This window comes from Xenia sp. Carnegie-2017, unplaced genomic scaffold, assembly GCF_021976095.1.
Source record: "Xenia sp. Carnegie-2017 unplaced genomic scaffold, XeniaSp_v1 HiC_scaffold_13, whole genome shotgun sequence".
NCBI lineage: Eukaryota > Metazoa > Cnidaria > Anthozoa > Malacalcyonacea > Xeniidae > Xenia > Xenia sp. Carnegie-2017.
The window spans coordinates 1,091,204-1,115,308 of NW_025813436.1; the positions used below are offsets into that span (position 1 = coordinate 1,091,204).

Below are 24,105 nucleotides of genomic sequence, written 5' to 3' on the forward strand. Positions count from 1 at the left end.
CTAACAACATTTGAGAAATTAACCTAATAAACAGTATTCCCTGCATTGTACTAACTAATTTATGTTTTCTTGTTGAGTTGTTGAACAAAGTTAGTGCTTTTAATTTCTTAACTACAACAACAGGTCATCATTTCAATTTCCTTTAGTTTTAACATAATTCTTAAATAACAGTTCTTTACTTAAAAAATTAGATTCATGCATATTTGAATGAAAGCAATGGGTATATATAGGGTGTATAAAAAAACTGCTTATTTATAATCAGCTGACACTTAGAATTTGTATGATTCAGCAGTAGCTGATTCTCAAAAACCTGAAAGTCAATACAATAATACATACATACATATATATTGATGCTACTGCAAATTGCAAATCCCCTTTTTTATACACACCTTAGACGAAAAAGTGAATTGTGCATGGAATTGTTCAAACATCAAGGAAACTACCATATACTGTTTTACTTTGTTCTTTTGTGAAATTAATATGCTGATTAATTTTCAAATAGAAAGACTCACAGATGGATATTTTCCAAAATTGCAATCATCAGAGTTGTCTTGACAATGCAAATTGGTTGGAATGTGTACTATTCATAAGTTCAGCTGTGCCTGAATGTTTTTTTACAGTAAAATGCTTAATTCTATAAATGAATTGCTTTCAAAGAAACCACTTGGGCAAAAGTGAATGTATGAATAAATCAGCACCCCCTCATTAATGTCCAGGATGGCACTGATAACTATCATGATAACCATCAAATCAAATGTTAGCAGAGGTAGCATAGCATAATAAGCTTGCAAGTTTTACTCTTGCAATGTAAATTTCAAACCTTATCAATATCCATTTCTTTTGAAATCTATTCTTTACACAGTGGATATGTTGCATACATACAGAAAATTTACATAAAAATCACTGGTGTATTCACCCACGTCTTAAGTCCAGTTGTGTTGACTCCTATGTTCTCATTTACAGTTAAAACAATAGATCTCAATAGAAATAATGATGCTCTAAAATAATAATGAAATAATGATGCTCTAAAATTTATGGAGCAAGATCACAACTTACTAGCTGAGTATTCCACTTTTAGTCTCACTGCAAAATTATGCATGTTGAAAGCATCAATGAAAGTTGGTGCACAAGCTATTTATATTGCTGAGCTGTTTTGTGTTTCTATATATTTAAGCTCTAAGAAACCTTGGCCAACAATGAAGTAAAAAATTAATGCATTTTTTAATCCAGAAGAAACAATAATTTTAAGAACTTAGCATGGCAAAACAAGCACTCAAATGAATACCAGCTCCCCAAACTATTGAGATTGCTATATCACTTTTGGGCACAATCATTATGACTCTATGATGCTATAACACTTCAGTATTTCATTTTCAATAAATATTTGATGAACCTACAAATTTTTGGAAGATACATCAACATATTCTGTATCATCTAATTCTAGTACATCAAAACCTATAAAAATAAGGTTTAAAATTAAAATATTGTAATTACTAATTAACAAACTTTACAAATAAATGAGCATGTGATATCGAGAAAAACATACTGAGGAACAGCAAGGTAACCATGCCAAAGGTTTTAGTCCAACTATATAATTTTTACATTGAACATGAAAATAACCTTCTTTTTGATGGTAAACAGTTTACAGTTTAACTTGCCAGATGGAAAGTCTTGTACACACTTATATATGTAAATTGTTATAATTTAACTTGTCAAAGAAAAAATATGTACAACATCAGATTGACATGTATTTTGCAGGTGATCACAGCAATATGATACTGGCAGCTATTCAAGTTAACTTGAAAGAACTTTCTTTTTCAAAATATAAGTCTTTTTGACAAACTTAAGTTACTTAGTATTTAAAACATTGTAATCTTGAACCTTATTTGTTTTATACAACCAATATTCATTCAAGGTTACCTTAACTTGTGGACTGTTTCTGTCAGTCGGGTGTAGCTAACTAAGCTAAATCATATCACTCATATGTGCATGCTATTGTTAGTTTAGTATAGTAATTTCTATCTGTAAAATAGTGTACTAGAGTTGATGTTTGCTCATTAAGATGCATTTATGACCAAGAAGGAATGGATAAGAACTCTTGTTTATCTTTTCAAAAGCAAGCAAAGTATAGGTCTCCTAAAAGCTAACATAGCCTTCAATACATAAATTAGCCACTGGCTTGGCCTATGTATTTCAGTATTTGTAATTTTATAACTTAAGTGTAATGTGTAAAATTACTTACCACTACCATTGTTTTCTTCCATTTCAGCAATAATGCGAACCACGCAACTTAATATTAAAGTTTAAATTGAATTTTAAAAAAAAATTCAATCAGAAGAGCATACACTTTACAATAAACGATTGAGGATATCCAAAACTTCGCGGGATAGTAGATTGCGGTAAATGATGGGTTGCGTGGTTGCGACCAGGCAGGCAAGTCACCAGGCCTGTTGTTTGAACGGCGTTTCAAATTACTTATAGAGTCAATTTGAGGGTATTTACACAATTAGCGTATAGAGTTAATTCAAGGAAGAGACTGGGTTGCCTATTTCCAAGTTAGCAGTTTTTGCAAAACAATTCGTCACGCAAATAAAACAGTCCACGCGAGATACCCGCGAAGCGGCAGCAAATCAGGTTGTAAGTGGCTTAAGACAAGACTTGGCACGTGTATATTGAGTTAGCCTTCTAGTTGTTGTAGAGTTCATTGATAAAATCTCATATCGCTTACAGGTCTCGGGCGTTGTTAACTTATGTCGACTACCAAATAGTGTTATTCTCGAGTATCATATATTTTTTTGAACTATAGTATATAAAACTCAACCATTGCGTGTAAAACTCGATAAACTTGTCCGATTTGGCTTGCCATATTGCCATACTTAAGAAAGTTAAAGAAGAGTTGTTCAGCTGACAAAATTCAGACAATTAGCGAATCCCCAGTAATTTCACAGACTGCACCAAGGACATTACTTCAGGTAAGTATTTGTACTTTGTTACAAAGTGATTTGGTGATTATTAGTTAAAGTGGAATTTTAATGGCGCCATTATCTCAGCTCTAGACCATTCGTTCAACGTTGAACGAAAACCATCCATTAATGAGGTAAATATATTTGTGTAGATGTAAGTCTAGTGAATCGTGTATGGCGCTGAGCTAGATGCCAACATTCTGAGATTTTTAGCATGATTTAAAATGGCCAAAAGAGTTATAATTAAATTAGCAGGTGTTATTCTTTTGTATAACGATAAAGTTGTTAGTCAGTCCATTGATTAACAGCTGGGGACAAGTTATGAAAAGAAATTATTCACTTGAAGAAGTTTTGAAGATTCCTATCTTTACCCGCTAATTGCCAAACACCTTTTGTAATTGCCACCTACAATCCACATTCGCCTTGTTTACAACTTCGAAATTGTTCATTGACTGAATTGAAAATTAATTAAAGTAATTCACTGAAATCTAAGCATGAAAATATTTCAGGCAAAACTTATAATGCCAGTGAATTGTGTATACCATGAATTGTATCTGGACAAACCACACGTAATGGGAAATCTCTGATCCCCTAAATTTCCCATGGAGCAATTTAATCATACAACTTTGCCCTTCACCTTTATGACATCAGTACCACAGAATATCTTTGTTTATATAATCATTTGGAAAAATCAAATAAGCATCAATAATGCTTAAAACAATGACTACATCATGTTATGTTTATCTTTAATATGAGGTAATGTTTGATGTTATTTGTCTGGGTTACAGCATTTTCTTATCCTTCTGAGGACTTTGGGCTTTTTATTTTAAGCATTTTGCTAAACTTCACCAATGTGAAGCATTGTTTGATTTGTCACATTCTGAATACTGTTGTCTATGAGTTTATCTTTTACACAAAGTGCAAAATTTTGTCATAAATGTCGATGAAGGTGGATTTAAACATAGACTCACCCTCTTTGTTCACTGAGTTTATGTAGATCTGGTATTGGATACGTAGGTATATACTTTATCTTCATAACACCTGGAGGGAGAGAAAAATGCAATTAAGAAATCAAAATAGCCTATTCTAAAAATTTTGAGTTAAAAAAATGGATTTCAAAGGCAAAAAAATAAAATTGAAATTAAAAATGCTTTAACCACAAATACATTTTTACATTTGGTAATATTGTGGCACTAGTGATTTTTACATTTTAGCCATAAATTCTTTGACTGCAAAAGAATTCTGAAGTAAATACACTTTGCTATGTAATTTTATGCAATGTTTGAATCCTTGTCATTAGATAAGAATCACTTTTCTTTTCTTATTTTAACATCTGCGACCAGCATCAAAACTGCTTTAAAGGCTTTTCCAACAATTTAGTTCAGCTTTAGTTTCACACAATCCCAGGTCATTCTAATTTTCTACCTCCATCCCAGAGCCCCCATTATGTAAACTAATCACAGTGTACATTGAATAGTATTACCTATAACATGAATAAAAAATATGACTAAATCGAGGAATAAATGGATCATGTACCTTTGTGTCCATGTAAAAGCTGTGTAGCTCAACTTAAAATGAATATCAACAATGTTATGTCGCACCAGAAACTAAAAATTCTTAATCCGGGTTAGCTAGTTATCTAATAATCAATGACTTATGAGCCAGTAGCAATAACAATATATATATATAATATTTATATTCTTCTTTGGATTTATTTATTTTCTTATCACATCCAAACTACATTTATTGTCTTTTTTCATTACATGCGCTGTGAGGTGTGGAAAATTTTGTAATTCTTAAGCATAGATGAGCATACGATAAACACACTTGCAGTCTTGCACACACATTTGCAAACAAAACACTGAAACAGAGATTTATGTTTTATCGTAAAAATTATCACCTTTCTGAACTTTGCTTGCTGGTAGATACAAGAATTTTCAAACTCTCTGCCAAGTGAAATTTTTTTATTATAATCATGACTGCTGCCCAGCTGTTAATCAACAGACGCTTTAATCGGTTTCAATTCAATTCAGGCGTGCATTTGATTCTTTAATGTCGACTATGTCGTTCAGACGGTGACTATCCTCGACATACATAAACACTGTCGTACGTAGATATTTTAAATATCATGACGACGTCAAATAATTGACTGGATGTTTGAAAAAAATCAAAAAAGGCTATTTCTGTAATGCACATTTTACATTAAGAGTGTGTCACTGTGCCTGCCATTATTGTTTAGTTTTATACCCCCCACGAAGATAAACAAAATAATCGTCACACCGTAAATAAATGAGTGTTCATGAGTTGGGAATTGGCAGGGGGTTTGCGGTACAGGAATTAACTCGTCGTAGTGACAACCACTCAAAAACCTAAGTTCTGAGACAAACCTTCGGCTAGTAAGTTTTGACAAATTATTTACCAACACTGAACAAGTGTCGTTGTTCTCCAATGTTGGTAAAGCTACATCGAAAGAGCTAGAGGACGGTAGTATTAGGTTGGCATTGATCGAGATTTGAGAGTCGTATTTTCAGTGGAACACCAGATGTGTAGTTTAGTTTGAAGTCTTTACCAAATGAATACAGAAACGTAACACTTGAAGCATAGGACTGACTTTTTTTCTCAGGCGCAGTTTCATAGGCAGCATTTCTTATTTTCGGAATGGAGAGAATTGTTCCAAGTTTTATGTGCATAGGAACTTGTCAGTTAATTTTTATTTACATATTTTGGACTATGCAGGCTTTTTTTGAACGTCATTCGGTCAGAACATATTAAAGGTCATTCGCATGGTTAACTCAGCGGATGAAATTATTGGAGGCAACATACCATGTGAAGATCATAATTGCAGTTTTTTGAGATTGCAAATTCAAGTTAAGCTAGTCCTGTCTGCTTTGTTTCTTGCTTCCGCTGTCCCTGTGGCAAGTCGCTAGATCTTTTTTATACCAACAAGTGCATGCTGTGTAAGATGTAGCTAACACTGACTTGGTGCTTTAAAATATCAGTCTCTGCAATATATCATAACATCAAACCGCTAAATATTAGATTGCAATCACTTACTATGTACTACTATCAATCACTAGAAAATTACTATGCCAAGCTTCCCAAATCACCCTCGTTTGTAAGATACCCGATACCAATGATCGATATTTGTCGATATTTACAAAATGTCGATTTTTACACCAAGTATTGAAAAATTTGGATACTGTAACTGTAAGCCTTCGCTCCTACGATTTACGAATTCGCAAATCATTTTCTGAGCGTTTCTCCTTCTAAAATCAGTTTTCCATTATTTGCAGGCCTTCCATAGATTAGATTCACAATCCAAACTTTTATAGCATAAGTTTCGTTAGATTAAATTTACGTGCATTTCAATTCACTCTTTTATAGTATAAATTGCACTGGTTTGGATTCAAAATTTTCATAAAATTAACTGCACGAGATTAAATGGACAAATTGACATGCCCGAAAAATTGACATCTCAACAAATTTGACGGTGGGGTTAGGAGGCTGCTCGCCAAAAAAGTTGTTCCTTGTACCAAAAATCTTGAAAATTCTTCTATTGAGGAAAAAAATCATATAAGAATGCCTTCTCAAATTAAATAAAACCCCGCATAATAATCCTGACATAATGACATAATGGTACGTTCGTTAACTATGATGTACTGCCTATACATGCAATGGAGTACATTCTCTACGTGTTCCATTTCATAGATCTTTATAATTTATTCCGATGTTTGAACTTGAATTACGGATATTTAGAATTTTTTAAGACAAAATTTTTTGATTTTCTTTATTTTTTACTCTTTTTTGCAGCTGGGCTTAGTTCGGAAGATCTACGAAGTAAAAAAAAAATGGTAATATCTTAATTTGTTTACATGTTGTCAAAAATTTCACGTAAAAGGGTGCTTCTCAATGAAATGAGCACCATGTTGGCAATGTCCTGAACGATTAATGTGAAATTCATTTTCTATGTCAGATCATGGCCGAGGCGCAAGATACAGACTATGACAGTTTTGAGGTATACATGAAAAGTTGAGAATAAACAGAAGCTTGATGAATTGTTGGGGAAGATAAAATAAATCAGCAGTAGCATAGTACGACTATTTTTGCAAGAAGATGCACCAGGACAACAAACATCATACATTTTTAAGAAAAGCATATAGTATTGTTATAGGTTATGCAACTCCAAATCAATTTTCCGTTTTTCTTACAATTTTAGGCTGTTAAAGGGTGTTAGTACTCTTCTTGACAGTAATATAGAGAACAAACTGTATTTTACTCCGCCATGGCATATTATGTTTAAAAACAATGTATTATTACCCGTATGAGCTTTATCCTTTTCCTTTTTTACGCATAAATGCGTACGTTTTATACCATTTCAAAGATTATGCTTCTTTTGTAATCAAGAAAGTGGCCCATATTCGTCACTGTTGAATTTCAGTCAGTGTATTTTTAAAGAGATTCCTTTCTCTCACCAATGAATATCATGAAAATACACATACATCATGTTTCATGTAAATCATGTTTCATAATAATACGAGCCATAAGTGACACTCGCGCGTGAAATGATCCAAGAAGGAATTAGATTAGTTCAACGACTTCGGATCAGTCATGCCTGATTTATGTATTCTCGCGACAACATAGGATAATTCAAATTTCAAACTCGGGCTTTCATTCGGTAGCCCGAAGAAAAATATGTCCGGTATAACGATATTAACCTGTAAATTCTCCGGTGTGTTCTTAAAATTCTAACATTGAGGACCAACTGAAGAAAAGCTATTGTTTTCATTAACACCCTTAAAGTTCATCGCCAATGGTGTTCCAAAACAGAAAATTGGGAATATAGTATCATAATCGAACATGGTTTACAAAACGAAATTTTGGTCAATAGCCTATTGGACGTCAATAGGCTATTGATATAATCATTTGTGATTGTCAAAGTTAGTTCAATGTTAAGACTCACACTCAATAAGGGCTTGTTCATATGAGCCGGGCTGGCTCGCTTTTTGCCGGCCAGTTTATTGTTTGATTCATATGAAGCGGGAAGGCCCTGCAAGTACAGAAATTATTAATTACGAACGCAGCATAAAAAAGTCCAAATCCCGATATTTCATGTCACTTTTGAAAGCTGGAAGAAACTCAGTAATGTTATGCATTATGCTATGGTTCACCGAAAGTTGTTATTTGGCTTGCCCTGTATTTTGCATCGAACTGAATATAATGAGCATGCGCACTAGTGCGATATTCGACACGGCATGCTGGGATAGATCGCCTAGTGCATTCACATGAGCCCGTTTATTATGAGATCCCGCCTCGCTTAAGCGATATCGTGGCATTACGGGCCAGCCTGCCTCTCATATGAATCAAATTTGAAATTATATGTAAATACTAAACGATGCGAGATCTCGCAACTGCCAGGCTAGCCTGGTAAAGTGGGCCAGCAAGGCTCATATAAACAAGCCCTAAGTGAGGCTTCAAAATCATTTCACTATTGTTCGAAGAGGGGCATTTTCACTTGCTTGATTTGAGATCTTTTAGAGAAAATCCTGCCATACATGGACAGATTATTTGTTTTTATAGTGTCCAAAGTAACACCTAACAAATATTTAATGCTCGTAACATTTTATTTTTTTTAAATCAAAAAGAATGATAGCACAGCGCTATAACCAACAACTACAAACAATAACGACCTTATCTAACAACATTTGAGAAATTAACCTTTCACTCCTCTTCCTTGTAAACCAGACAAGTCTACTCAAAAGCAGAGAGCCTTATAGGCTACAAGTCCCGGGCTTGTGACCGGTATAGCAGAGTTAAAAGGTTAAAGGTTTATCATAGATTAATCAACTGAATATTCCTGCTCATTTTTGTTTGGAAGCATGTTAAACCGTTCATATGGACAAAGCTCGAATTCCATATTAAATATCAGTAACATAATCCGGTGTTAATGTTAGACAATACATCATTGCCCTTCAGTGAAAGCATCCCGCTTTTTACTGGAAAAGAATGAATCTAATATCGATGTTAAACATAGATTGTTACAACATGCTTCCAAACAAAAATGAGCAGGAATATTCAGTTGATTAATCTATGATAAACCTTTCACTTTTTAACTCTGCTATACCCGGTCACAAGCCCGGGACTTGTAACGTATAAAGGCTGAAACACACTGGGCAGTCGCTTCAGTCGCGCGTCCAAAGCGAATTGATGCGCACGCGTCAGTCGCTTGAACGCTAGAAACACACATGCAGCGACCATCGCGACATTTACCGTGGCGTCTATTGAACATGGCGGTGATTTTAGTTTGTTACAGACACAGATATCACTTAAACTTTTTATTTTGGCCTTTATTATAGCTACTAATATATGAATATTTACTCAGTATAAACTACTATGTGGAGAAAAGAGAACAAGCCAGTTAAAACACGCCAATATGATCATAGCACATTACGCGTATATCGTGGATAATCCTATTCTGTGCACTTAGGTTGTGCATTAGGGTTCCAGTTTGTAGCTCCTATTGTCTCTATTTGATAAGTCATATAAAAACTGAAAGATTCCAGTGTGAATTCACTATATATTGCCTTCGTTTTCCTAGGTATTATCTATAAATTTCGTATGATGCTTATGACAGGAAATATGATATGCATTTAGGAAGTTAAAATGTATCTATTGGCCAATCAGTGTAAAGCGACTGAAGCGACCAAAGTCAAAAGTTCAACATGTTGAACTTTCAAAGCGACTAGCTGACGCGACTACGCTACTAGCTTAGTAACCACGCAAAGCGGTAGTTTTAAGGCTGAAACACACTGGGCAGTCGCTTCAGTCGCGCGTCCAAAGCGAATTGATGCGCACGCGTCAGTCGCTTGAACGCTAGAAACACACATGCAGCGACCATTGCGACATTTACCGTGGCGTCTATTGAACATGGCGGTGATTTTAGTTTGTTACAGACACAGATATCACTTAAGCTTTTTATTTTGGCCTTTATTATAGCTACTAATATATGAATATTTACTCAGTACAAACTACTATGTGGAGAAAGGAGAGCAAGCCAGTTAAAACACGCCAATATGATCATAGCACATTACGCGTATATCGTGGATAATCCTATTCTGTGCATTTAGGTTGTGCATTAGGGTTCCAGTTTGTAGCCTATTCTCCTATTTGATAAGTCATATAAAACTGAAAGATTCCAGTGTGAATCCACTATATATTGCCTTCGTTTTCCAAGGTATAATCTATAAATTTCGTATGATGCTTATGACAGGAAATATGATATGCATTTAGGAAGTTAAAATGTATCTATTGGCCAATCAGTGTAAAGCGACTGAAACGACCAAAGTCAAAAGAACTTTCAAAGCAAACAGCTGACGCGACTACGCTACTAGCTTAGTAACCACGCAAAGCGGTAGTTTTAGACGCGCGACTAAAGCGACTGCCTAGTGTGTTTCAGCCTTTAGACGCGCGACTAAAGCGACTGCCTAGTGTGTTTCAGCCTTAAGGCTCTCTGCTTTTGAGTAGACATGTCTTGTTTACAAGGAAGAGGAGTGAAAGGTTAATTTCTCAAATGTTGTTAGATAAGGTCGTTATTGTTTGTAGTTGTTGGTTATAGCGCTGTGCTATCATTCTTTTTTTTTTAAATCATTGAAGTCGCATCCGGACAGTTGTTCCATGTAGAAACATTACTTAAAATGGCAACTCTCAAATTCAACCCAGAGTGGACAAAAAACAATGTCACTACTAATACAATAGACTTGTGTCTAAGTACTATTATTGAACAAAATAATCAACCAGTGAAAACGTTAATAATTGCCTTTTTTAGGAAAATTTAATCCATTGTGATACAAGATATAAGATATCCAGTCAAAATGAATGCAAAAAAAGTTCCTGCATCGCTTCTCACAAAAAAAAAGATGATGAAATACGGACATTGAAGTTGCAAAACTACATAAAAGACGATAAAATATGGACATTGGAGTTGGAAAGCAGGAAAAAAGACGGTGAAATAAGGAGCTTGAAAGAAGAACTAAAGGAATATAGGGAAAAAGATCGAAATGTGCCCGACAAACGTGTTCAAGTCAAAAAGGTGATTTTTCTCGGTCCCATATCCCATAGTTCACAAAATTCCTGTTCAATGCCAAGTTTCATCCTTGTGTAGTTATTTTTTTATTTTCATGAGTTTAACTTGGATGACCAAACTTAAAAATTTCCTTTCGCTTAAAAGGTGGGTAGGAAACTGTTTTATTCAATCTTTGTTTATTGTATATAGGCTTCAGATTGGCAAGAAACATTAAAAGAGGCTCCTCTTTCAAAAGACGAAATTGGTGAACTACATAGAGATCCAACAGTATGTCGATTTATTTTTGCACATAATTGTGGATGGCGTTCTAATTTCACATCATGTGGAATCTATCAAAATTCCTAGAAAAGTAGATATCCGTCCACGCTAGCTGAGAAAAATGAGTCTATTGTAAAGGACAATGTGCAGCATGTAGTTGATGAGGTTGTTGATTGGTGAAAGCTATAAACATTGCATGACCTACGCTCCTCAACGTAATTTAATTAGAATCTTAAGTCTCAAAAGATCTCAAAACTTCTTATTTTCCCAGTCTCTTTGAAGGAACAGTAAGTCACTACACTCAATACACACATTTTGACTTCTTACATTAAAATTTCGGTCCTATATACAAGTCACAGCTTTCTACCAGTTGAAATTTATACAGCTAACTGGTTTAGCACCGTGGTTTATCTTCATAACGTGTGGCACAATCGTTTATAAGTCGAAAAATTTTCACAAAAAGCTATTCTTAAACCTAAATTCTCCTACTGAAATGTACAAAAATCAAAAAAATTACTATTCAAAATAAAAATTCCAAAAAAGAATCCAAACTGTTTCACTTAAAATTCCCGAGATCAACGCTGTTCAGGACAGCAGTTTACTACAGCTAGAGAAATATTTTTTGCTCCAAATGTTAGTTGACTCAGAACAATAATGGTACAAAATTTTGGTTCATTGTAGCTGTCAAGGGATGAACAGAAATTGCCACAACTGGCAATTCAAGCCTGTGATGAACAAAATGAAGATTCTACGGTAGCTATGTCTTCTTTATTTTGTTGGCACAGACGTATGGATAGTGTTTTTATTTCACATGACTTCATAAATTTTTCAGTCAAAGGCAATTTGTCAGCAGTTCCCAACAGCCAAGGAACATACTGACAAGTCAGGTGTAAATGATATTTCGTCAGACAAAGACAATGAGATCAGTTGATTTTTGAAAGCAGATCATTAACAATACAATAGTCGATGATAGTCTAGGGAAATTTTTAAAGATCCAAATCTTAATTGGAATGGGTTTAGAGTGTGGATGATTGAAAGAAAATAGAAGTACATGAGGTGTACCATAAAAAGTTTGCGTCTAGATTTATGACATGGTGATATATTATACCATAATTCAATATAAAGAAAGTAATGCGTAATCACGACAAGAAGAAAATTTTTGTAATTTTTTACCTTGTTTTATCATGATTTTTTTAATTATGCGTATGAGATCGTAAGATCTTAGCGTTTCGTGTTTACCTAAGGGTATACCAATGACAATTTCATCAAGCCGCCAAAGAAATATCCCCTTGATTTGCCTTTTTACATTTTTTTAATTTGCATGAAGCCTCTATGTCCACTGTGTTTAGAGGTATGAAAACAATTTTCACTGAAAGCTTTTCATGCAATATTGCAATATCTCAGCATGTAAATATTCATAAATATCATTATTGTATTCAAATGCTTATTTTGTCATTGTTTTGTTTTTTGTTTATTCTAGCCGCAGAAAGAGACCTCTGGAGATAGTTCTGCCAATGAACAGAGCGACAAAGTATGTTTTTATGTTATTATGATGGTACAAAAAGAATTAAATTATTGTTGGCTGGTAAATCATTCAATGATTAATTTCGTAGACATCAGAAGTGGATGAGAATGCTTCTTACAAAACAATGTCTCCGGTATAGTAACCTGTAAATCTTAAGAATATCGTCAAAATTCTAAAGTTAACAACCAACTGAAGAAAAGCTATTTCTTTTATTTACAGAAGCAAGCGTTACAAGAGGATACGACTAAACAGATTCACAGAACTGATGGACACGTAACCATTTCGGTATGTTAACTTTCTAAACTTTTAGATAGTTTATAATTGTTATTGTTCATCAATGTTTGTTTACTTGTTTTCCTAAACAGAAAACAAGAAAGTAGAAATAGTAGACTGTAAACACAAAATGTCCTTTCTGTTGCCTTAACTTATCAAATATAAAAAAACCATGTAAATATACTATCACAAATATACTACAAGACTAAGACTTAAAGACCTCTAACAGTTTTAAAGATACCAAAGAAACACCATGTAGCTATGCTACTGCAAATGTAAAGTTTGCCAAAATCACTTTTAAAATCGTGGCCAGAGAGTTGCCAGGCGGAAAGCGAATTTAAAATATGAACATAATAGCCCAACATAAGACTTTTAAAAAAGCCATCACAACAGTAAAATGAAGAAAGATTTTTTAATAACGTTTCGTCTTTAACTTAAGACATCTTCAGATTATTTGAGATAAATTATATACATTAGGTTTTCAATACAAGCATATATTACATGGTGTTAAATTACATGTGAGGGGAGTAGGAAGTTTAAATGACGGAATTAAGTGAGAATGGCGGTATATTAAAGAAGGTGAAGGGGGATTGAGTTGCCTTGGGTGTTAAGAGAGGGTTTAAGCTTGGATATAAGAAGGCTTTCATGAATCATAAGGTCATAACTGTCGGAGGAGGAAGAGAGAATTGAGAAGTCATTAAAATCGGCAGAGTGAGATGTATTTCTTATATGGGAAAGAACTGCAAATGGTGGTGGACATAAGAAGGTTTCCTTGTTAAGGGAGAGATTCCCAAGTGTTCCGATATTCTGGTGTGTAAATGACGCGTGGTTTGACCAACAAACGATGCAGAGCAGCATCGATACTTAAATGAGTATACAACACCAGATCTCAGAAGCTTGGGAACCCTATCTTTAAATGGAAAGAAAGAGGAGAGACGCCTGGAAGAACGAAAAACAAAGCAAACGTTGATATGAGGAAAGGCAGCATTGCAGAGTCGAGTGATTTGAGTGCGAATCTGAAGACATTGTAGGCCAGTGAAAGGGAGACAGAAGTACATGATTTTCTTAGGAGCAGTGTGAATAGTATCTTTGGGTTCAAATGTATTGTTGAGGAAGCGGTGAACATGATTGTCAAATATGTATGAGTTGAAGTTGTTTAAGGTGAACAATTTTCTATCAATTTTTAGTTCGGTATGAAAGTGTTTTTAGCTGGCGAACTTATATTTAGGTATGAAAGTGTTTATAACTATGAAAGTGTTCATAGTTTAAAAGTCTTATGTTGGGCTATTATGTTCATATTGAAAAATCACTTTTCTTGTGCTTTTATACGCATCATGTAATTTTCAATAATTCTTCCTTTGGAAAAGAAATTTTTTAACCAATACTCGATCCTCAATTAAAGCTCTCCTCCAAAAAAGTGTGTATATTTTAATGCAGGTGATCACAAATGTACATAGCGAAAAAAGTTGACTGCTTGAATGTCAGTGAGCTTGCATTTTGTGTATAGGGTACTTTTCCAATGTGCTAAATCCTTGGTCTTTGTGTATTTTATACTAATACTTCTCGTTTGAACAAAGCTATTGGCTGCATATATGTGTAAATTATCTTAAGTGCTTGCATATGATTTAAGTTTTCCCCTCACTGAACCTTATTTACTACACTAGTCTATTAACATTGTCCCATAATACAAATTTCGTGTGGATCGAACAACTTAAGGTGATAAGTTTTCTGATATTTTCAGATTTTGTTTTTTTTCTTATAATGCAATAAACATTTTAATTCGTTGTACTAAAATTCAAAGGAGCACTTCAACACAACGCTACTTAGTAGAAAGTCATGATGCAGTAGCAGCAGTGTTTTAGAATATTAATTGTGCTGTTTTTTAGTTCACTTACGCAAGCCGAAATTGTTCAACCGATAAAGACAACAGTTTTCGTAAGGTCACTTCTAGCCCTACTGAAACAACATCATCGACGACAGACAAGGTATTGCTGTATTTTTTCCAGTATTTTTTACATTGATCCATGATATATATATAACCGTACGTCCTGTGTCCCAAGTGCAGGAGTCCCCATTTTACTATGGTGATAGCCGGGAGGGCACATTGTTATACACTTTGTATATTACGCTCGCTGCGCTTGCGCAGTATGAGCTCTCTCGGATTGCGTAGAGAGTCTCATAAAGAGACGTCATGATGCAGTAGCAGCAGTGTTTTAGAATATTAATTGTGCTGTTTTTTAGTTCACTTATGCAAGCCGAAATTGTTCAACAGATAAAGACAACAGTTTTCGTAAGGTCACTTCTAGCCCTACTGAAACAACATCATCGACGACAGACAAGGTATTGTTGTATTTTTCCAGTATTTTTTACATTGATCTATGATATATATATAACCGTACGTCCTGTGTCCCAAGTGCAGGAGTCCCCATTTTACTATGGTGATAGCCGGGAGGGCACATTGTTATACACTTTGTATATTACGCTCGCTGCGCTTGCGCAGTATGAGCGCTCTCGGATTGCGTAGAGAGTCTTATAAAGAGACGTCATGATGCAGTAGCAGCAGTGTTTTAGAATATTAATTTTGCTGTTTTTTAGTTCACTTACGCAAGCCGAAATTGTTCAACAGATAAAGACAACAGTTTTCGTAAGGTCACTTCTAGCCCTACTGAAACAACATCATCGACGACAGACAAGGTATTGTTGTATTTTTTCCAGTATTTTTTACATTGATCCATGATATATATATAACCGTACGTCCTGTGTCCCAAGTGCAGGAGTCCCCATTTTACTATGGTGATAGCCGGGAGGGCACATTGTTATACACTTTGTATATTACGCTCGCTGCGCTTGCGCAGTATGAGCGCTCTCGGATTGCGTAGAGAGTCTCATAAAGAGACGTCATGATGCAGTAGCAGCAGTGTTTTAGAATATTAATTGTGCTGTTTTTTAGTTCCCTTACGCAAGCCGAAATTGTTCAACAGATAAAGACAACAGTTTTCGTAAGGTCACTTCTAGCCCTACTGAAACAACATCATCGACGAATAACAAGGTATTGTTTTATTTTTTCCAGCATTTTTTACATTGATCCATGATATATATATATATATATATATATATTGATGAGAAAAGAAAATACAAAACTACAATTTCATCCCGACAAGCCTGTTTCGTGATTTCTCAGAAGATAATATTATCCCCTGAAGAGTGAGAAATCACGAAACAGGCTTGTCGGGATGAAATTGTAGTTTTTGTGTATTTTCTCATCAATATTACGCTCTGCTCTTAAGCATCGAGCACTGTACTTAAGGAGATTCAAATAAACAAAACTTCCTATATAAATATATATGTATAAAAATGAAAGTTTCTCCAGATTTTTAAATCATTTTATTGAGCTTTCGACTCGTTGCTTCGAGCCTTCATCAGAATGAGGATATTTATTTACACGTGTTTTAGCTTGGAGACGTTTAGAGCGTCTAATTGGATTAGTGGGTGGATTAATGTGATTGGATGGGGTGAAATGCGTTGCCATGGGTTTTGTGTGTTGTTAATATGGTTGGTGTTAATATAATTAGAGTGTAGTGTTTTAGTTTTGGTGTTGTTTGTAGTTTTTGTCCTTTTTCTTTAGTTGTGAGTATATGATGGGTATGTCGATATGTCTGTTTATTGTGTCGTTGTCAGTTTGTGTCGATATGTCGTGTTTATGGTTATGTCGTTGTCGTTGTCTTCTGATGAAGGCTCGAAGCAACGAGTCGAAAGCTCAATAAAAATCATTTAAAAATCCGGAGAAACGTTTATCTTTTATATATTCAATGCCTGGATTACAAATTTTCAAACTTATATATATATATATTGATGAGAAGAAGAAAATACACAAAACCTTTTTGTGTATTTTCTTCTTCTCATCTCTGCTCTTAAGCATCGAGCACTGTACTTACGGACATTCAAATAAACAAAACTTCCTATATATATATATATATATATATACATAAAAGATAAAAGTCTCTCCGGATTTAAAGTGAGTTTTATTGAGCTTTCGACTCGTTGCTTCGAGCCTTCATCATAATGAAAAATATTTATTTACACGTGCTTTTTAGCTTGGAGACGTTTAGAGCGTCTAATTGGATGAGTGGGTGGATTAATGTGATTGGATGGGCTGAAATGCGTTGCCATGGGTTTTGGTGTATTGTGAATATGATTGGTGTTAATAATATTAGAGTGTAGTGTTTTAGTTTTGGTGTTGTTTGTAGTTTTTATGTCCTTTTTCTTTAGTTGTGAGTATATGATGGGTATGTCGATATGTCTGTTTAGACAACGACACAATAAACAGACATATCGACAATACAATAAAGTATAATATATAATATATATATATATATATAGTATAATATAATAAAAAAAAATATAAAATACCGGATAAAAATGCCCTGTTCAATTAGAAAGAGAGCAATCAAGTGGCTATGACGTACAAATAAATCTTTCACTATAATACTTACAGAGCAAATGTGAAGTGAGCCTGAATGTTTTGTAGTACGTTCATTTATCAAAAGTGGAAGAAGTATTACTGCTACATTTTCCTCAATTTCTGAATTAAAGGAAGAATGGAAAACAGTTATAACTTGTGCCGGCTTTTAATGCAGAAAAATTTACATTCGAATCCTCGCCAAAAGCACAATTGTAGAAATAGGACTCGCTTCTGACACCAGTCTTATAGCAGGAAATTGTTCTAGAACCTGTTCCACAGCTGATGGTTCCAATAAAATATGTTCTCTCCTCAAGGAAATGTATCGATCCATTAATCTACGTTCCGCTTGGCTGTAAGCGGATTTTGTATTTGCAGTAATATTCTCTCGAATGATTTAAATTAATAAAGGAGTTATTTGCCACGGGAATAATACTTTTATTGCTTCCGGTGGTAAGTTTTGTATTTGCATGATGCCTTAGGTGGTTTTAGCAGTACTTCGTGTGATGCAAATAGGATTGTAGAAAAAAGTTGATACACTTTGTATAATTCCAATCACGTGTACATGCATGTGGCATGTCGTAGTTATATATAGTGATGAATAAGTTACATCAAGACACAAGGTCATTGTCGTCAAACTAGCCGAAGGGTAGACGTCTATCAAAATTAGATATAAAGGATCACCCACCCTCCACCCTTCATCACGTCATGGAACATTGAAATTTTCAATAACAGTTGCAGGGCTTAACAGTGACATGCAATTGAGTGGGCGTTTTATCCTCCACCTTTTGTGAAAAAATTATTAAAACATCCTTACGTTAAATTCAACTCCTTAAATTTGTAAAAATTTAATAAATTATAATTCGGCACGTGCTCTACGCGCATAGCCATCTATTTCCCAAACTGTGAGTGGTTTGCTCTTTATCCGCACAGAAAACAGAACTCAACATGATTTGTGGATCGATGGAGTAATCGGTTGTTTTTAATGTGTTGTTAATGGCGAAGAAGCGATAAAGTTTGAGTTTTTATTCCGCCATGTCGACTGTCAGATACAAAAGAATAAATTATGTCATGAGCTTCAATCGGCGTGGGCGAACGCAATGGTTGATGAAATAATAGGAAAGGGTTATTCGTTTTATTAATACATTATTTAATTTATAGCAATTATTACCTTTATATTTATAGCAATTGTATCAACTGTAACAATTTATAGCAATTATATCATAAGAAGTTAAAACAACTACAGTTAATAGTCATAATACAACCGGAGTAAAATTTTATGTTTAAAATAACACCATTAATTATACTCTAACATTTTAGGGGTTGATATAACTCTTAACTTTGTACTCCACCGAAAGGAGTCATGTTAATCCCCCCTTTGGAGTTGAAATAACTCCTTGAAATTAACTGTGTTCATTATCAGTCAGATAAATTTTTCATCGCTTTGTTATTTGTTTATTCTAGCAAGAGACCTCTGGAGATAGTTCTGCCAATGAACAGAGCGACAAAGTATGTTTTTATGTTATTATGATGGTACAAAAAGAATTAAATTATTGTTGGCTGGTAAATCATTCAATGATTAATTTCGTAGACATCAGAAGTGGATGAGAATACTTCTCACAAAACAACGTCTCCGGTATAGTAACCTGTAAATCTTAAGAATATCGTAAAAATTCTAAAGTTAAGAACCAACTGAAGAAAAGCTATTTCTTTTATTTACAGAAGCAAGCGTTACAAGAGGATACGACTAAACAGATTCACAGAACTGATGGACACGTAACCATTTCGGTATGTTAACTTTTTAAACTTTTAGATAGTTTATAATTGTTATTGTTCATCAATGTTTGTTTACTTGTTTTCCTAAACAGAAAACAAGAAAGTAGAAATAGTACACTGTAAACACAAAATGTCCTTTCTGTTGCCTTAACTTATCAAATATAAAAAACCATGTAACTATATTATCACAAGTATACTACAAGACTAAGACTTAAAGACCTCTAACAGTTTTAAAGATACCAAAGAAACACCATGTAGCTATGCTACTGCTAATGTAAAGTTTGCCAAAATCACTTTTAAAATCGTGGCCAGAGATTTGCCAGGCGGAAAGCGAATTTAAAATATGAACATAATAGCCCAACATAAGACTTTTAAAAAAGCCATCACAACAGTAAAATGAAGAAAGATTTTTTAATAACGTTTCGTCTTTAACTTAAGACATCTTCAGATTATTTGAGATAAATTATATACATTAGGTTTTCAATACAAGCATATATTACTTGGTGTTAAATTACATGTGAGGGGAGTAGGAAGTTTAGATGACGGAATTAAGTGAGAATGGCGGTATATTAAAGAAGGTGAAAGGGGATTGAGTTGCCTTGGGTGTTAAGAAAGGGTTTAAGTTTGGATATAAGAAGGCTTTCATGAATCATAAGGTCATAATTGTCGGAGGAGGAAGAGAGAATCGAGAAGTCATTAAAATCGGCAGAGGGAGATGTATTTCTTATATGGGAAAGAACTGCAAATGGTGGTGGACATAAGAAGGTTTCCTTGTTAAGGGAGAGATTCCCAAGTGTTCCGATATTCTGGTGTGTAAATGACGCGTGGTTTGACCAACAAACGATGCAGAGCAGCATCGACACTTAAATGGGTATACAACACCAGATCTCAGGAGCTTGGGAACCCTATCTTGAAATGGAAAGAAAGAGGAGAGACGCCTGGAAGAACGAAAAACAAAGCCAACGTTGATATGAGGAAAGGCAGCATTGCAGAGTCGAGTGATTTGAGTGCGAATCTGAAGACATTGTAGGCCAGTGAAAGGGAGACAGAAGTACACGATTTTCTTAGGAGCAGTGTGAATAGTATCTTTGGGTTCAAATGTATTGTTGAGGAAGCGGTGAACATGATTGTCAAATATGTATGAGGGGAAGTTGTTTAAGGTGAACAATTTTCTAGCAACTTTTAGTTCGGTATGAAAGTGTTTATAGCTGGCGAACTTATATTTAGGTATGAAAGTGTTTATAACTATGAAAGTGTTCATAGTTTAAAAGTCTTATGTTGGGCTATTATGTTCATATTGAAAAATCACTTTTCTTGTGCTTTTATACGCATCATGTAATTTTTAATAATTCTTCCTTTGGAAAAGAAATTTTTTAACCAATACTCGATCCTCAATTAAAGGTCTCCTCCAGTAAGGAATATTTGAATGAACAAGCTGAGCACGAACATGACAAAATAAATGCAAATAAGGCGGTAAGTCTTTATAATTTTTCAAGAGGAATTATGGATATGTTTCACAGTAATTCAGTTATCATTACTTTTTAGGTTGAGCTGATGACATCTAAGAAACATGTCGATAGAAATGTTAAGGAGGTAAGTTAATTGGTGAAAGCACATGGACAACCGTCGGTCGGCGATAGCTAAGGCAAATATAAATTAAGTGTAGACTATTAAAGAAAATCTTAGAGGTGCATTCAAAGAGTATGATTAATTTGGCATGAAAGGGTTGAAAAGAGTAAAACGTCATATGTATTAGCACGATTGTAAACATATTGTTTGCAAAAAGTGTAGGCCAATGACAGTTTGATCCAACTTCTACCAAAATCCTTCCTCGTTTACCCACGTAAGTGCTTTAGTTTGGCCTAAATTCTCTCCTTGTGAGTAATCTCAAATTTTCAATTCATTTATCCTATATCATACCGTGTCGAATATTATATCGACGTGACTTTTGCTTTGGAAAAAAATGGAAATTTTACACAATTTTAAAGTTTGTACATTTTTTGATCAAATATTCGTGACTCCTTTAATATCAGTAAGCGCTTTGTGAAAGGGTTTGTTTTCCAAACGTGACGTGTCGTGACGCTTGTACATCCAATAACTGTTTATATGTGTGCATTTTAAGTAAATGTGTATATTTTAATGCAGGAGATCACAAATGTACATAGCAAAAAAAGTTGACTGCTTGAATGTCAGTGAGCTTGCATTTTGTGTATAGGGTACTTTTCCAATGTTCTAAATCCTTGGTCTTTGTGTATTTTATACTAATACTTCTCGTTTGAACAAAGCTATTGGCTGCATATATGTGTATATTATCTTAAGTGCTTGCATTTGATTTAAGTTTTCCCCTCACTGAACCTTATTTACTACACTAGTCTATTAACAATGTCCCATAATAAAAATTTCGTGTGGATCGAACAACTTAAGGTGATAAGTTTTCTGATATTGTCAGATTTTGTTTTTTTTTCTTATAATGCAATAAACATTTTAATTCGTTGTACTAAAATTCAAAGGAGCACTTCAACACAACGCTACTTAGTAGAAAGTCATGATGCAGTAGCAGCAGTGTTTTAGAATATTAATTGTGCTGTTTTTTAGTTCACTTACGCAAGCCGAAATTGTTCAACAGATAAAGACAACAGTTTTCGTAAGGTCACTTCTAGCCCTACTGAAACAACATCATCGACGACAGACAAGGTATTGTTGTATTTTTTCCAGTATTTTTTACATTGATCCATGATATATATATAACCGTACGTCCTGTGTCCCAAGTGCAGGAGTCCCCATTTTACTATGGTGATAGCCGGGAGGGCACATTGTTATACACTTTGTATATTACGCTCGCTGCGCTTGCGCAGTATGAGCGCTCTCGGATTGCGTAGAGAGTCTCATAAAGAGACGTCATGATGCAGTAGCAGCAGTGTTTTAGAATATTAATTGTGCTGTTTTTTAGTTCCCTTACGCAAGCCGAAATTGTTCAACAGATAAAGACAACAGTTTTCGTAAGGTCACTTCTAGCCCTACTGAAACAACATCATCGACGACAGACAAGGTATTGTTTTATTTTTTCCAGCGTTTTTTACATTGATCCATGATATATATATATATATATATATAAAAGATAAACGTTTCTCCGGATTTTTAAATGATTTTTATTGAGCTTTCGACTCGTTGCTTCGAGCCTTCATCAGAATGAGGATATTTATTTACACGTGTTTTTAGCTTGGAGACGTTTAGAGCGTCTAATTGGATTAGTGGGTGGATTAATGTGATTGGATGGGGTGAAATGCGTTGCCATGGGTTTTGGTGTGTTGTTAATATGGTTGGTGTTAATATAATTAGAGTGTAGTGTTTTAGTTTTGGTGTTGTTTGTAGTTTTTTTGTCCTTTTTCTTTAGTTGTGAGTATATGATGGGTATGTCGATATGTCTGTTTATTGTGTCGTTGTCAGTTTGTGTCGATATGTCGTGTTTATGGTTATGTCGTTGTCGTTGTCTTCTGATGAAGGCTCGAAGCAACGAGTCGAAAGCTCAATAAAAATCATTTAAAAATCCGGAGAAACGTTTATCTTTTATATATTCAATGCCTGGATTACAAATTTTCAAACTTATATATATATATATTGATGAGAAGAAGAAAATACACAAAAACTTTTTGTGTATTTTCTTCTTCTCATCAATATTTACGCTCTGCTCTTAAGCATCGAGCACTGTACTTACGGACATTCAAATAAACAAAACTTCCTATATATATATATATATATATATACATAAAAGATAAAAGTCTCCGGATTTAAAGTGAGTTTTATTGAGCTTTCGACTCGTTGCTTCGAGCCTTCATCATAATGAAAAATATTTATTTACACGTGCTTTTTAGCTTGGAGACGTTTAGAGCGTCTAATTGGATGAGTGGGTGGATTAATGTGATTGGATGGGCTGAAATGCGTTGCCATGGGTTTTGGTGTATTGTGAATATGATTGGTGTTAATAATATTAGAGTGTAGTGTTTTAGTTTTGGTGTTGTTTGTAGTTTTATGTCCTTTTCTTTAGTTGTGAGTATATGATGGGTATGTCGATATGTCTGTTTAGACAACGACACAATAAACAGACATATCGACAATACAATAAAGTATAATATATAATATATAATATAATATATATAGTATAATATAATAAAAAATATAAAATACCGGATAAAAATGCCCTGTTCAATTAGAAAGAGAGCAATCAAGTGGCTATGACGTACAAATAAATCTTTCACTATAATACTTACAGAGCAAATGTGAAGTGAGCCTGAATGTTTTGTAGTACGTTCATTTATCAAAAGTGGAAGAAGTATTACTGCTACATTTTCCTCAATTTCTGAATTAAAGGAAGAATGGAAAACAGTTATAACTTGTGCCGGCTTTTAATGCAGAAAAATTTACATTCGAATCCTCGCCAAAAGCACAATTGTAGAAATAGGACTCGCTTCTGACACCAGTCTTATAGCAGGAAATTGTTCTAGAACCTGTTCCACAGCTGATGGTTCCAATAAAATATGTTCTCTCCTCAAGGGAAATGTATCGATCCATTAATCTACGTTCCGCTTGGCTGTAAGCGGATTTTGTATTTGCAGTAATATTCTCTCGAATGATTTAAATTAATAAAGGAGTTATTTGCCACGGGAATAATACTTTTATTGCTTCCGGTGGTAAGTTTTGTATTTGCATGATGCCTTAGGTGGTTTTAGCAGTACTTCGTGTGATGCAAATAGGATTGTACAGAAAAAAAGTT

The 24,105-nt window shown here is 34.3% G+C and overlaps 1 protein-coding gene and 1 long non-coding RNA gene across 8 annotated transcripts in view; one reads left to right on the plus strand and one right to left on the minus strand.

Moving 5' to 3' along the window:
• Positions 1 to 1,400: 1,400 nt before the first annotated feature.
• On the minus strand, positions 1,401 to 5,184 carry LOC124433553. Its single transcript, XR_006944503.1, has 3 exons — positions 4,864 to 5,184; positions 2,243 to 4,004; positions 1,401 to 1,455 (listed from the first exon to the last, which is right to left on the minus strand). It is a non-coding gene; the product is annotated as an uncharacterized LOC124433553 (long non-coding RNA).
• The window catches only part of LOC124433547 (dentin sialophosphoprotein-like), a 71,109-nt gene continuing 49,886 nt past the window's right edge, over positions 2,883 to 24,105 (plus strand). For 3 of the 7 annotated variants that reach the window (XM_046983337.1, XM_046983331.1, XM_046983334.1), the window contains exons 1-19: positions 2,885 to 2,972; positions 6,774 to 6,814; positions 6,937 to 6,978; positions 10,786 to 11,049; positions 11,233 to 11,310; positions 11,983 to 12,054; positions 12,782 to 12,832; positions 12,915 to 12,959; positions 13,046 to 13,111; positions 14,986 to 15,084; positions 15,341 to 15,439; positions 15,695 to 15,793; positions 19,023 to 19,067; positions 19,150 to 19,194; positions 19,281 to 19,346; positions 20,736 to 20,807; positions 20,880 to 20,927; positions 21,930 to 22,028; positions 22,285 to 22,383. In XM_046983337.1, the coding sequence (XP_046839293.1) occupies positions 6,812 to 6,814; positions 6,937 to 6,978; positions 10,786 to 11,049; positions 11,233 to 11,310; positions 11,983 to 12,054; positions 12,782 to 12,832; positions 12,915 to 12,959; positions 13,046 to 13,111; positions 14,986 to 15,084; positions 15,341 to 15,439; positions 15,695 to 15,793; positions 19,023 to 19,067; positions 19,150 to 19,194; positions 19,281 to 19,346; positions 20,736 to 20,807; positions 20,880 to 20,927; positions 21,930 to 22,028; positions 22,285 to 22,383 (1,392 nt within the window). In that variant the 5' untranslated portion in view covers positions 2,885 to 2,972; positions 6,774 to 6,811. Of the gene's footprint in view, positions 2,973 to 3,050; positions 3,098 to 6,773; positions 6,815 to 6,936; positions 6,979 to 10,785; positions 11,050 to 11,232; positions 11,311 to 11,982; positions 12,055 to 12,781; positions 12,833 to 12,914; positions 12,960 to 13,045; positions 13,112 to 14,985; positions 15,085 to 15,340; positions 15,440 to 15,694; positions 15,794 to 16,049; positions 16,149 to 19,022; positions 19,068 to 19,149; positions 19,195 to 19,280; positions 19,347 to 20,735; positions 20,808 to 20,879; positions 20,928 to 21,929; positions 22,029 to 22,284; positions 22,384 to 24,105 lie in introns of all 7 variants that reach the window. The other 4 variants (XM_046983336.1, XM_046983338.1, XM_046983333.1 and 1 more) reach the window with 3 other exon arrangements.